General features: G+C 41.7%; 1 protein-coding gene and 1 long non-coding RNA gene across 3 annotated transcripts in view; both read right to left on the reverse strand.

The window, feature by feature from the left end:
• Positions 1 to 2,915: 2,915 nt before the first annotated feature.
• Positions 2,916 to 8,701, reverse strand: NEFM (neurofilament medium). Its single transcript, XM_039527887.1, has 3 exons — positions 7,578 to 8,701; positions 6,274 to 6,398; positions 2,916 to 4,833 (listed from the first exon to the last, which is right to left on the reverse strand). Exons 1-3 carry the CDS (start codon positions 8,637 to 8,639, stop codon positions 3,537 to 3,539), a joined length of 2,484 nt encoding a protein of 827 aa, XP_039383821.1. The 5' UTR covers positions 8,640 to 8,701; the 3' UTR covers positions 2,916 to 3,536.
• Positions 8,702 to 14,105: 5,404 nt separating this feature from the next.
• The window catches only part of LOC120396712, a 55,008-nt gene continuing 54,337 nt past the window's right edge, over positions 14,106 to 14,776 (reverse strand). For both annotated transcript variants that reach the window (XR_005593311.1, XR_005593307.1), the window contains one exon: positions 14,106 to 14,236. This is a non-coding gene — a long non-coding RNA (uncharacterized LOC120396712). The remainder of the gene's footprint in view (positions 14,237 to 14,776) is intronic.

Consider the following 14,776-nt stretch of genomic DNA (forward strand, 5'->3'; position numbering starts at 1 on the left):
GAGGGAAGCCAAATGTTCTTATAGAAGCCAAAGAATGAATGGGGAAAATCTAAAATGCATAATGCCCACTGAATGGTGCAAATCTCACTCAAAATTAATCTCTTGTAACTAATTATAATGTCCAGTATTTTGACCCAGGTAGTGGTCCATTGAGCTGAACATTTCTTCATGCTTTGGAACCTACATAAGAGTTAATGAGTGCTATAATGAAGTAGCACATTCTGTTTGCTTTATTGACTGCTGCTCCACATTGAGTGGATGTTTTCAGAGAACTATCCACAATGACCTCAAGATCTCTTCCTTAAGAGTTAACAGTTAATTTAGGCTCCATCATTTTGTATGTATGGTTGGGATTATTTTCCAGTGTGCATTATTTTGCATGTATCAACACTGAATTTCACCTGCCATTTTGTTGCCCTGTCAACCAGGTTTGTGAGATCCCTTTGTAACGCTTTGCTGTCTGCTTTGGACTTAACTGTCTTGAGTAATTTTGTAACATCTGCAAATTTCACCACCTCACTGTTTACCCCTTTTTCCGGATCATTTGTGAATATGTTGAATAGCACTGGTTCCAGTGCAGACCCCAGGGGGACACCATTTACCTCTCTCCATTCTGAAAACTGACCACTTATTCCTACCCTTTGTTTCCTCTCTTTTACCAGTTACTGATCCACAAAAGGACCTTCCCTCTTATCCCATGACTGCTTACTTCCTTAAAAGAGACCTTTGGTGAGGGACCTTGTCAAAGGCTTTTTAAAAGTCTAAATACACTATATCACCCTTGGGAGTTAAATATGGCTGCATACCACTCCTCATTAATTCTGATTGACTTAAAGAACAGATCTGTGTGGCTCTGCTAGTTGGTATCTTATGCATAAAAGTGAAGTTTTATATATATATATGAACTGCAAAAGTCTATTCTTTAAGCCACTATATATAGATAGATAAATCTTTTATGAATAAACTGGCTATTGAGATGTTGCCATTTAATTTGCCTTTTTTTTTTTGCTTTAATTAAACATCAGTCATCCAGCAATCTGTTGAGAAGAGATTTCATTAATGAAAACAGCAGGAGAAAGATTCATTATTTTGCTACACAAAGGGGTTTAGATTTATTTGAAAAGTTTTCTCCACTGTGGACATTTTACATTTCCTTCAGCTATGAACATACACATCTCCTCCCCTCAATTATTGATAGAGTAAAGAATTAAATCCCCCAGAAGACCTATGCAAATCACTGATTTTTGATCAGTGCTACATTTAGCCAATGAAATTCAGGATGCTTCTCATTCTGAATACAGACAGATAAAAAATGATTGGCAACTCTTTTCACTGGTGGTATTGTAAATATTCTATTTAACTGATATGCAAAGGTAATAGGAAGCAAGTAGTATTCCTTATCTGAATTCCCATAAAAGCATTAATTAGACTGAATATATGATTTATCTTGTAACAGGACATATTCAGTCAGCTCCTCAGCTGGAGTAAATTCAAGGTGCTCCACTGACTTCAATGGCGCTATGATGATTTACACCAGCTGAGCATTTTTTTATTTGTGGTTTTTTTTTTAGATCTCTTTTGATTAAGCTTTTAATAAATCATGGACCCAATTTCCCACTGTCTTGTGCCTTGTGCAGGCAATTAGGTGCTACAGTTATACAAATAACAATTTACATGTCTGAAAAATAGGTGTAAAATCAGAGTGGACGTGTTTCCCATTAATTTTACACAAGTCTCATTGGTCACACAAGATGGAACGCAATGGAGAATCAAGACCCATTTATATTGTTCTTTTGCTTTTATCTTCTTCTTGTTTTATTGTGTATTAAAACTTTTATTTTCTATATAGGTTGGAATTCAGCGGGCCATTGCTTCTAATTTTTCTCCTATGGAGGTTAACGCTTGGCTTTAATGGAAGCAGAATTAGGCCAGTGCTGAGGGCTTTTGAAAATCCCATCCTTTGTTCTCATTTCAGTGGGATGAAATTGATGCTTTCATTTCAGTTTTCTATATGTTCAGATTACAGCATCTATGAGTCAATCACTAATTGGAGTTGTGTGTCTGGAATAATCTCATTAATATATTTTTTTAAAATAAATAGCTATTTAAAATAATTATATTTAATGTCAACATTGCCTCTAAGGCAGTTTTCTGTTCCTGAAAGAGTATAATTACTGTTAACTTTTGAACTGTGTAATGGTGTTTTGCATTGACAAGGAAGAGTCTCAAATATGAGTCAAGGAGCAGATGATTTTAGGGATCTGGTCAAGGAGGTATCCACCTCTAAGTTGCTGGGCTGAATCATAGCTAGAGCCATAGCCATCAGCAGTCAATGCCTTTTGAAGGGTATTTGGAGACCTTTGTGAAATATATTGATGGTTCTCAGCCCACTTACTAATGGACAAACACCTGTATCCAAACCCCATCACAACCCCTACTGACTCACTTGGCGGCAGTCTCAACAAAGAGGCCAAGGACTGTATGGGCCCTAGAGACTCTCTTCCACCCCTTAGGTGGCCCCTACAGATTGGGGTAGAGTGTGTACAGAGGAAGCTTAAATGACTCCTATCCATGCTTTAAAACATCATATACTGTCCACCCTACTCACCCAAATAGTTCTGTGAGGGTGACCGGGACGACTCACACAAGTAAGGCTTGCAGGATGTGAACCAAACTGAGACCTTCACTTTGTAGGGCTGTGAATCTGGACTTTTTTTTTTTTTTTACAAACGTGAGTTCCAATCCAACACCCACTGAATTCGATGGTAATACTCCCATTGGCTCCAATGGACATTGGATCAGATTGTTAAATATTTGTTTAAAGAAGCTCCCAGTGGTTGGAAAATGCAAAGAAGTTTGCAAAAAGCCCAAGCAGTTTGTAAACTGAAGCTAATTTACTATTAATGCTGAATCATTTATATTAAAAAAAAAAAAGCCTGGGGAGAAATTCTACTCTTGAGAGAAACACCACAGAGCAAAGCATGTTTCCAATATGACCTTTATTGAGCAAGTACTGCTGTGACGGTTCTACATCAAACAACAAAAGGTTGCATACTGTGAATGTCAACTAGGTTCTCCCATGAACAAAAGTCCATCTTAATTGCACCAGTGAGGTAAACATAATTATTCATAAGTAGCTTTTTTTAAGGCTAGGAGAATTCTGGTTTGTTTTTTTTCATGATTGTTTTGTTTTGTGTATGTTCTTGGCTCAGTTAGTTCTTTGCATAATACCTCTTAAGACGTTCCTCAGATGTGTTCCTCCAACAGTTTAGGGAATTCAAAAGCTTCCTTTCCTCATGCATTTATTTATTTATTTAATTCCCCAATTTCTGTGGAGGGAGAACATCTTGAGCTTGCATGCATTTCCCCCCAGTATTGCGCACACACACAAAAAAGTAAAATACAGTGTGTCTGGAGACTCCATGAGAGAACCTGTTTTGCTTTAAGCTGTCACTCACATGCATTTTGCAGCTGTCATATGGCTTCACCTTTTTCACCAACCCAAGCTCTTTTTTTATTTTTTTAATTACTATTTATTAGTCACTGTCTTTTACTTGTTTTATTACAGCATGAGAAGTGACTTTCTCAACCTTCTTGGTGGACATCATTTTCTCTTCAAAACTTTCCTCGTGCTCCTCTACCTTTTGGGTGACTGTCACAGACTTGGTGATGTATTTGGTTGTACTGTCCCCACTGTCGCTAGTGGTTTTCTCCGCCTTTTTGGTTACCACAACTTTCTCTTCGCTCTTCCCTTTCTTCTCTTCAGATGGGCTCACATCCAGGCCATTGGTGACCACACCCTTGTCTTCCTCCTCAATTTCTTTTTCTTTGGATTTCTCCTCCTCCTTCTCATCCACCTCCCCATTCACTGCAATGTCTTCTTTCATGGACCCCTTGGAGGCCTGCTCACTTTCCTCTCCTTCACTGCTCCCTTCCTTCGCTTTGGACTCTTTCTCTACGCTGACTTTTGTTACCTTTGTGACTGAGATGGTCTCTTCCACCACAGCCTTTCCTTCTTTCACTGGGGATCCTGGCTTCTCCTCCTTTTTTTCCTCCTCTTTACCCTCCTTCTCCACTTTCTGTTCTTCACTTTCTCCTTCTTCAGCTTCTTCTCCTGATTCCTTCTGTTCTTCCTCAGCCTCTTCTGCTGCAGGAGATTTAGGTGGAGATTTTGCTAAAGATGCTTTCGCTTTTTCCACCTTCTCTCCCACTGCAGCCTCTTCAGCCTCTTTCTTGCTCTTCCCTTCAGGTTCCTTTTCTTTCTTAGTCTCAGCCTCAGCTTCTTCTCCCTCAGCTTCAGCCTCGACTCCTTCTTCTTCTTCCTGCTCAGCCTCCTCACCCTCTTCCTTCTCACTCTTTTCCTCTGCTTCTTCTTTTTCAGAACCTCCTTCTTCTGCTTCATCAGATTTTGCAGCCTCCTCCTCCTCCTCTTCTTCTCCCTTCTCCTCTTCTTCTTCCTCTTCTTCTTCAGCTTTGGGTGCAGCTGCTTTCACTGGAGCTTTCTTTTCAGCTACAATTTCCTCTTCCACTGCTGCTGCTTCTTCCCCTTCTGCTTCTTCCTTCTTCTGTTCTTCCTGCCTGGCACCGGTTGCCAATTCCTCTGCAATAGCTACCAGGGCATCATCCATTTCAGATTTTTCATCCTCCACCTTTGTCTCTTCAATGATTTCTTCTACAAATTTGTGCTGGACCTTTAGCTTTGGCGGCTCAGCTTTTGATTTTTGTATTTTACTAGTTGATATTGTGACCGTGGGTTGCCTGTGTGTAAATGTGGGACCAGTAATGCTTCCCGAGAAGGCACTGAATCTTGTCTCTTCACCCTCCAGTAGTTTCCTAGGGAAATAAAGAGGAGGAGGGGAAGTTAGCATGTAAAATGTCTGACTTGTGTCTGCAGTGTCTCAGAGAATTAGAAAGGTGTTTCAAGCATGTGGAATATGCTCAGGATGATGAAAATATCGCTTGTTCATGTTCAGTGGGACTTCAATAGGCTGGGACCAGGCACCTTATGCTCACTACGGTAATATCTCAGTCCTGCGTACAGCACACAGTTTTTCTTAGCTTGGTTTAAATCTTGTGATTGTCATACTCCATCACAAAGTTTTTTGTCTTGTAAAACTATAACAAAAATGCATCGGCCACATTCTCAGTCTGGTGTAAATCAGCACAGTTCTGAGCATAGCCTTTCACTTCAATAAAGCCATGCTGATCTAGCCTTTCTGAGGATTGGGCCCTATATGTTTAAAACAGAAATATTCTAGCTTAGATTGTTAAAGCCAATTAAGGCATTTGAATCCCTATTTCTCATTAATTTGGGCATCCAAATTCCTTATGATTTGAAACTCTCAGCCATAATATGTTCACCAGAATAAACCATGTTAACCTGGGCAATAAAATAAAACAAGATGTCCATTCTCTGTATATTTGATATCCCCAGCACACGGCAGGCTTCTAAAAATGTTTGCTCTCCAATAGTCTGTTTTGATGTTATTTATATTCAGAAATGCATTTTCCCCATCTAATCCTCTGACCCAGAAAATCAGCACTTTCATGTTTTTATTTTAAAGCTGTGATTGCAGTCTATTTATTTATTTAGTAAGCTACCTGGTTTCAAAAATAAAAGTGGCAAATAAACAGTTACAAAAGCAATGCAAAAGAAGCTAAAAAAACATCCTGCCAGATGATGGCAATAGCAGCTACATCCCTGTTCCAGGATTACTTCATGGAGGATTCTGAAGAAAAGTTAAGAAAGAAAAGTTAAAGTGTTTTGCAATGTGCAGATTAACAGAGCTCATCTGATACCCAAGTACAGCCATGTTCTAAAATAACAAGAGCACATTAAAACTACCCACTCTGCTTGCTTGACATGTGCAAAGTGAAGTAAAAGAAAATAATTACAGATTAAAAACTGTCATCTGCATCATACTTTTGTAAATATAATAAAAACAGAATGCTGCATTATGGAACCATTGTACTGCAGTTTAATGGTCCTATTCCATTCCCGGTGAAGTCTATGGGAGTTTTGCCATTGACTTTCACAAAGCCGGGTCAGTTATTAACTCAAAAAAGATTTCTTAATGTGAAAAGGTCTTGAATTTGCACAGATTTGAAAGAGTGCTAATAATTTGGTCGAGTGTCTATTCTTGCATTTGTTTGATGCTTATAGGGGAAAATGCTTGCCAATGATACAAGCTGTTTGGGAAGAGGTTGGTTGGAACCAGCAGCATCTGCAGTGCAATTAGTATTCCAGACACATCCACAGCATTCCTATGGTACCTGTATGCAGCAATTTCAATATCCAGCGCCATCTTGACATTGAGGAGATCCTGGTATTCCCTCAAATGACGTGCCATTTCCCATTTTGTACCCCTCAGCTCATTTTCCAACTGATGAATCGTGTCCTGCAACAGATACATAAAATCCCCATAACATCATTGGACTTGCATCCAAAAAGCATTCCTGCTCAGATAATAGTCTTAACCTCTATATTCTAGCTTAATAGCAGCACTGAAAAACTTTTGTAAGGAAGCCTTTTAAAAGCCCATCTTAAAATCCAGGGCTAAAATAAGAAAGGGATAAGAGCACAAAAGGAGTCTGATCCTGGTCTCACTGCCTTCACTGGGCATCTGAATCAGGCCTATTGTTTTGCAAATAATTGTTCTTTACAATAAAGCTTTTGGGTCCTGAGTCTGCAGTCCTTAATCAGGCAAAACTCTTTACGATGGAGCATTACCTCAGCGAGGACTGTGGGTTTGACCTTTTAACTTTCCCCATATATTTTAAGATATTTATTAGCTATCCGTAAACTACTGTCAAGAGTTAAAAGCTGTGTTAAAACATTTCGAAACATCGTTTTAAAATCTCCAGCTTGAGACAGTAACTCGCCTCTGTCCCGGCTCAGCGTCGCGTCTGTGCAATGCCTCTGGCGGGCGGCTAGTGCACTTATTTCTGTTGCCTTAAGTTCCTGTCTCTGTCTATTTTATGACTAAGCAACAGCAAAATGTAGACTATATATTTGCAAAGTGTTAAACATCTCTGATAGAAGGTCATTTACTATATCCTTACCGTTAAAAGTTTGCATAGTACATGGAGGTGGGGAATGGAGAGTGTTTTCTAAAAGAATAGTTAAAAATCTAAGCAGGAATATTAAAAATGCTCTTTGTAAAGAGGCACTGTGGAGTAAATGTTTTACTATCAGAGGGAAGAGCAGACTGCAAAGGGCGTGAACGTCCGCAGACAAGCATTGAACACCGCTATTAGACGTCCGGACTGCATTGCACAGCTGGTCTTTTTGCACTACGCAAGCCAATTTTGCATAGCGTGTTTTTTTTTCTTTACTTATTTTTTGCACCTTTTCATGTACTTTTGGTTTGTTTTGCACAAGCCACGTTTGCATGTCAGCGATAACTCATTCAGTCTGCGCTCCTGCTCTGCACACGGTTGCTCTGCAGCGCACGAGTTAATTTTACATTGGCAGAGGCAACTCGTCTTTTTGATTTTCTGGTTGCATTTTGCATCGCGCGGGCCAGCCCGCATGACGCCCCGCTGTGCTTTTCACCTGCTCGGTGTGGGTCGCTTACCTGGTAGGTCGTGAGATCGTTGTTGTGGCGCTCCTCGATGTCGTTCAGCTGCCTCTCCAACGACTCCTTGGTGCCCCTCACCGACTCCAGCTCCACGCTCTTGGACTGCAGCTGCCTCCTGTACTCGGCGATCTCCTCCTTGGCCGTGCGGATGGCCTCTTTGTTGTGCTCCGCCGCCTCGGTGAGCTTGGCGTAGCGACACTTGAACCACTCCTCGGCTTGGTGCATGTTCTGGTCGGAGTGGCACTCCAGCTGGCTGCGGATCTCCTTAAGGGCGGAGGTGATGTCGGTCTTCATGTAGTCCTTCCTCTCCACCGTGATCTGGGACGCCTGGATCTGGGCTAGGAGCTCGGCCACCTCTTCCTCGTGGTTGCCCCGCAGGAAAGCCACCTCGTCCTGCAGCGACTGCACCTTCTTGTCCAGCTCCACCTTGACCATGGAGGCCTCCTCCATGTCCTTGCGCAGGGCGCGGATGGTGGCTTCGGTCTCATCGCGCAGCCGGGCCTCCTCCTCGAAGCGCTCCTTGATGCGCTGGATGTCCTCCTCCACGTGCTCCGAGTCCAGCTGGAGCTGCGCCTTCTCGTGGTTCACCTGCTCCAGGGCGCAGCGCAGCTCGCGCAGCTCCTGCTCGTAGGCGTCGCCCAGCTGCGAGCGCCCGGCTTGCTTCTGGCGCAGGGCGGCGATCTCCGCCTCGATCTCCCTGTTCTGCTGCTCCAGGCAGTGCACCTTCTCGATGTAGCCGGCGAAGCGGTCGTTCAGCCCCTGCAGCTGCTCCTTCTCGCTGGAGCGGCTCAGCTTGAAGTCCCCGGCCCCGTTGAGCAGGGAGGACTGGCTGAGGTCCAGGCTCTCGGAGGAGCTCAGCACGGTGGAGCCATAGGACACCCGCGGCGCGCCCAGGGCGCTGCGCTTGTACGGGGAGGAGACGGTGCTGGGCGAGCCCCGGGACCAGGACTGCGACCTGAAGCCGCTGGAAGGGGAGGCGCTGGCCCGGCTGTAGATGGCCCGGCTCTCGGTCACCCTCCGGTAGGAGGGGTTGCCGAGCGTGTCCAGGGTGTAGCTCATCTTGGAAGACTTTGGGATGTGTGCGGCTTTCACAGCGCGGCTCCTGCCGCTGCCCGCCCCTTATATACCGGAGCCGGGCCGGCCGCGCGGCTCCAGCCACATGCTCCGATGGGGCGGGCCGGGGAGGCAACACGTGGCAGCTAAAGGCACCGCAGCGAGCCCCAGGGCCCTCCCCCCCCGGCAGCTGGCTCCTCCCACCTTCCCAGCCAGTTCTCCCCCCTTTTCCAGGCGCCCTCCTTTTTTCTCTCCTCTTTCCCCTCTCTTTATCTCCTCCCGTCTGCTTCTTTCTTTCTTTCCCTCCTCTCCTTTCCTCTCCCCTAGCTTTCCCCTTCTTCTCTCCTTCCTCATCTCCTCCATCCCTACCACTCTTCCTTTTTCTCTTTCCCATCCTCCCCCTCCCATCCTTCCCCTCTCCTTCCTTCCCCTCCCTGCTCGCTTCCACCGACTGCAGGGAGCAAAGCACAATGGAGCAGGGTCAGTTCACTCCCAGCAAAAGAACAGCGACAAGCCGAAGGAGGTGGGTGGGGGTGCTGAGTTTCTCCAAGGAGGGGGGGGGCGGCAGACATTCTGCATTAGATTTGAGGGAGACCCCACTGAATACACTGGGGAGGCAGGTAAGGTGTGTGTGTCTGTGTAGGAGGGATAGCCATGGCGGTTTCAGCACCACGGCCAGCGGCACAGGCAACTAGAAAAGCGATGGAAGGGTAAATCTATGCAGAATGAAAACACGTCTCCGGGTGGTTTGTCCGGTGCTGTGATTTCCCCCCCACACGCAACTATAATAAAGCCTAGCTAGTATGCTATTTGTTCTAAATGAGCAGCGTGAGAGTGTCAAGCCTGGGCTCTCTCTGCAATGCAGAGTAGCAGGAAGGATCAGAGAGTGAATAGACGTTCCCCCCTGAAGTCATTTCCTTTCACATACAGCTGTAAAATTCTTAGACCGAGACATTCCTATTAAGATGAATCACGGGGAGCAGGAAGGCAGGGAGAAGATGGGATAAAAGAAACAATCCCTTTCCCCCAACAAAGGTCTGACATTTGAAGGTCAACAATGCCTTGGAAAAAAGAAGAGAGGTTGGGTGGATTAATAGGAAAATGGGATTGCTGCTTTGTGATCATTGAAAGCCCCAGAAGTGGCTTTCGAGTTTTAGGGATAAATAATAAAATCAGAAACGTGAAATTCTGCAGAAGGAAGTTGATTGCATTCTAGCGTGTAACCACTGCAGGGATAGAGCACCCACATTGTAATTGGTACAGGTAAACAGGATTTTTCAAAATCCCCTTGGATCTAAAGTCTTTTATTACTCATTTTATGGCTCTTGGCTTTGCTTTTTCCCAAAGATCAATCTATCTCTAGCTATTTAAAAAAATAATGCCTGGTGCATTTTCTCTTTGAAGACTTGTTAAAACTTCTCTTTTGGTGGTACAATGTAATTTGTTATGAGTACGTTGTGGTGACTAGCTAGCGTCCAGTGGACTTTGCATTCTTGGATGTATCACAGGTACACAGGCAATTAAATAGTTAATTACAGGGATAAATCATTGCTGATGCTAGAATAAAAACGATCCATGGTTCCTGCATTCCTTCCTTATTGTAGGCACTTAAAATGTATTCCTGTTTCTACTCCAAAATCTGTAACATTTGAAAAACAAAACTATGTTTACTAATTACCTTCTTATTTTTAGCCCTGTGTATGAAATGACATTTAAAATGCTGCAGCATTTCTTCACTGTGTACAGCTAGAAAAGTCTGAGGGACAGGGTTAAACTTTCAAACCACATGGAACACTGTACCACAGTTCACTCATTAATATGATGTTGTCATAGGACTGCAGCACTGCAGTCAGTGGAGAAAGGAAATCAGAATTATCCAAGGTATCTGCTGAATTGCTTTTGCAAACAGATCCACAGTTTAACCTATTTGGAGTTGTATAGGACTGGTATAGGGAGAAGATTTTAGTGTAATAGAAGCAATGAAGGATTCTAAATGCATTCTATTAATTTTGCTAATAGTTTTTCTGGGGTAGGGGTGGGGGGAAGAACTCTCTAGACTCAGCAGGAAGTCAAGACAAAAATGCTATTAAGAAAGATATTGCAATTTATTAATTTTCAGGTTAAAAGATGTGTTATGATCTGGTTTATTGTTATTTTCCCCTTTGATTAAAGAACTGTAGAAAAACAGAATATGTTCATGTTGTATTACTCACAGGGAGAACTTACTGTAAAAGAAAACATATGGTTAACACAGGTGCCTGGGACTTTTATTATTCTTTTAATGCTCTGAAAACAAGATGATTGTGCTGAAAGACAATTAAAAGAAGAGCCATATTTACTCTTGCAATAAAATCAATTTGCATTAAATATGTTTATGCACAGATTATTCAAAATAGTATGCAAAACACATTGTTACTGTATAATCAAGTGTAATACAATTTGACTTATTTATTGAATACTTAAATTCAAGCAATGTAAAGTTGTATACAATACAATAATTATCATAGTATATCTTGATTACCTTTTAAAAAAATCAGAGTATTTATGACAAAAAGAGATGCACACACACACTTTCGGACAAATCTTTATGTAATCACTTTACAGAAAGATAGTTTTTTTCATTTTCAAAAATCACTGTTCTGGTAACATTCGCTTCAGGTCCATAATAAAGTATGTGTAGATAAAACGAATGCTACATTTTTATGAAGGTGATATGGAGGTTAGAATGAGCCAGCAAAAACAATCTTTAAAATATTTCACTTTTTTTTAGCAACTAATTCTTTTCCACTTTATGTCAATATCTGGTTGAGGATTTTTTGAGATGAAGACTACTGTTTCTAAATATGGAGAGCTTCTTGTCTCAGAGTTTAACACACAAGTATCGTTACTTTTGAGCAAAGAGCATCATAGTGTCTCACTCTTTGCAGAGAAGACCTGGAGATAATGCTGGAAAATGCTGCCAGTTACACAGAGTAGAAAAGAAAATACATTACTTTTAATCTTGATTGTGCATTATTGGGAAAACCGGTGTTAAGAGGAGAGATACCGTAGAAAGACATGACTGATTTTTCCAACCTTCTTGTTTGAAAGAAACAAAAATCAGGATATTGAATGCTGAATGCTGCCATAAAAATATTCCAGCAAATATATATCATTATTATGAAAAACTTGAGACTCTTTTAAGAAAATCCATGCTGGGATCTGACAGAGAGAAGGATTTGATTATATTATAGAGAGAGATTGCAGTGAATTGGACAGGCTAGCTAATGCAATACCTTGGGCGGGGGGAGAGAAATCTATAAATAAACTAATACACCAGATTAGAGCCTTTTCCTCAGGAACTAGCAGTTTTTAATATAATCACATTTTACATTCATTAGGAGAGCATTGATAATATTCATGTAAGATGGAATAAATGTGCTTTAATGTGGCGTTTGTCTGAGTAAAACCTGAGTAAAGACTTCAGGATTTGGCTGAACATTTGTCCTTTAATGGTAGTCTTAAAACAAGGGGCCAGATCCCCAAGTAGTATAAATTGGTGTCGCTCCATGGAAGTAAAAAAAGCTACCCCAGTTTATATTGGATGAGGATTTGGCTTCCTTGGAATCTTAACTATGGTGTCAAGTATCAGAGGGGTAGCCGTGTTAGTCTGGATCTGTAAAAGCAGCAAAGAGTCCTGTGGCACCTTATAGACTAACAGACGTATTGGAGCATTAAATATGGTGGTGAATATGGTATCCAGCAGATATTTTTACCTTTCTCCTTTTACTTCTAATTTATGATGGACCAGATCATCCCCAGCATAAATTGTCCTCATGCCAATGAAGGCAATGGAATGATGCCAGTTTACTCCAGCTGAGGATATGGCAGTGGCTAAGGAAGAAAACACTCAGGTCTATGCAGCAGAAGCCTGATCTTGAAAGGGCCTCGGTGCTTCCTGAAAGATGCTTAGGCCCCTCAGCTCCTATTGAAGTCAAGGGGTACTCATCACTTCAAAGGAATTGCTCAGTACCTTACAGCATCTGGCCACCAAATGAATAAGAAATCCAATTATTCAGCCTCACATGAAGCTGCTATGAGAAACTGCCTGTCAGTGAACAGCCTTTTTTACCCTATCATCATCTGCTTGGGATCGCACAACCAAAACTGTCGGGCTGTGCTTGTGGATTAATGATAGATTATCATTTACAAGTTTATAGATCATATTCAGCACTGCTGTGAGAACCATCCAGTGCAGTGAAGGGAAGAGAAGCAAAAGCAAAGAGAGGATGAAAAACATGTTTTTTTTAACACTCTATTTCAAATTTCATAAGAGTGATGGATCAGGCGGCATAGTCTAAGCAATTTAACTTTTTAAAGCTTTTTGATAAGGTGTCAAAGAATAAAATATTAATCTTTTGATGGGGGAAAACATTTGCTTGCCTGAGAAATTCCCACGCCCAATTTCCTTTCTGTTCTAATTATAGTTGCTCAAGGCAGGGCTAAAACACAGTCTCACTTCTATGGCACTATACCGCTTTTCAACATTCACATTCAACTAGTGTGTGTGCTTTATTACTTGAAATTGAATATTTCCATACGTATGCATTATTTTCTGTATGCAGAAGTGTTTCATGTTGCTGTTGATGATAATAAACTGCACTAAGAAAGGAGTACAATCCTGAAAACCCAATCCTAAACAGAACTTGCATTCAGTATCAGGATGAATGAATGTTTCTTGCAGAATTCTGGTTTCCACTCACACTTATGCTGGAATGCAACAGGCCTGTGCTTCTTGCAAAGCTCAATATGAGGCCTTGCAGGATCAATGCCTTATTTTGCATGCAAAGTTGCTGAGGAAGACAGCGAAATAATGTGGGTTTTGATCGCATCAGCATCAGCATGCAGATGATCCAAAGCTTGGTGTTCTCAGCCACAGATGATTTAACATTAAGAGGCAAATGCCATATCATTTTAAACTCTGAGCATTCATCATTTCCCGTGCGGACCTCTCACCCCCTCACACACACATAACTTGGTGTCTTTGTCCCACAAGTTGGAGCTTGAGAGGTATAATTTGATACATGGCTCAATTGGGTAATTATTATCCTCTGAACAATACAATGGCAATCGTACTTTTTTGGCAGGTGCGAGATGGAATGGTTCTGTAAACAAATTGGTGTCATTATTAGTTGCTGGGACTATTTTGAAACTTGCAAATACATTTGAAGTGCAAAACCCTGGGGGGTGAAATCAATTTTATATTATAGTACATCTCATCCCATAAGAATCTGACAGATTGCTTATCCCCCACTCTCCAGCTGCAAATTGCCAAGACCCTGAAATGAAATCAATATTTACTCTTTAAAGTATATTTCATTAAAGCAATATGCCTGTGAACATTAAGGAGCCTCATCTGCATGGTAAAAGAAATTATTTTATTGTTTCATCACAGAAAGTGCACATGGTGCAGATTGCTCATGTTATCTACAAGGGCACTATAGTAGGTTCTTCAGTTGCACTTGAGGAAATCTCCCCCTCGTCATGCTCATATCCTGGAAATAGTTGCTGAACTGAGCCCCACTGAGCACTTAAAGTGTATTCTTTGACAACTGAGCTCCAATCTGCAATGAAATTGCAATCTGAAAAGCCATCACAGCACATGCGTGCACAGTAACCACGTTTAATACCAATCCTTTTCATCCAGCTATAGAAATAAAAGGCCTGATTTGACACCCGCTGCAGTCAATGGGAGTCTTTTAATTGCCTTTATGGGCTTTGGAAATTAGTCTAACGAGCTATTTTTTAATAAGCAAAAAAGAAAAAATGCCTAAAATGATTATATCAGTAATGAGCCAAATCCCACATACCCATACTCATGAGAATAGTCTCATTTCACATACATAGTCAATGGGACCACTCACCTGGGGAAAAACTGGTCTGTATATTGGTTTGCAGACTTAAAACACATCTATTAACCAAGCATTGTCTTGGTTATTGCAGGGGATTGTCAGACAGAACTTCAGGATTCAAGTCCTGATAAGTCTCTTTAATCTCTCTGTGCCTCAATTTACCAGTTGATTAAATGAATTTTATCTCTAACAATTGTGATGGGTATATACCCTACACTGGCCCCAAAAGGACTAACTGGGGCTACAGAGCTC

The sequence above is a fragment of the Mauremys reevesii genome, linkage group 2, assembly GCF_016161935.1.
Source record: "Mauremys reevesii isolate NIE-2019 linkage group 2, ASM1616193v1, whole genome shotgun sequence".
NCBI lineage: Eukaryota > Metazoa > Chordata > Testudines > Geoemydidae > Mauremys > Mauremys reevesii.

Excerpts from the sequence above, each read along its gene's own strand:
- NEFM (XM_039527887.1), bottom strand. The coding sequence starts at position 8,639 with ATGAGCTACACCCTGGACACGCTCGGCAACCCCTCCTACCGGAGGGTG. Across the intron at positions 6,399-7,577 it reads ACGATCTCACGACCTACCAG|GACACGATTCATCAGTTGGA; the intron begins GTAAGCGACCCA and ends TATCTGTTGCAG. Across the intron at positions 4,834-6,273 it reads ATTGAAATTGCTGCATACAG|GAAACTACTGGAGGGTGAAG; the intron begins GTACCATAGGAA and ends TTATTTCCCTAG.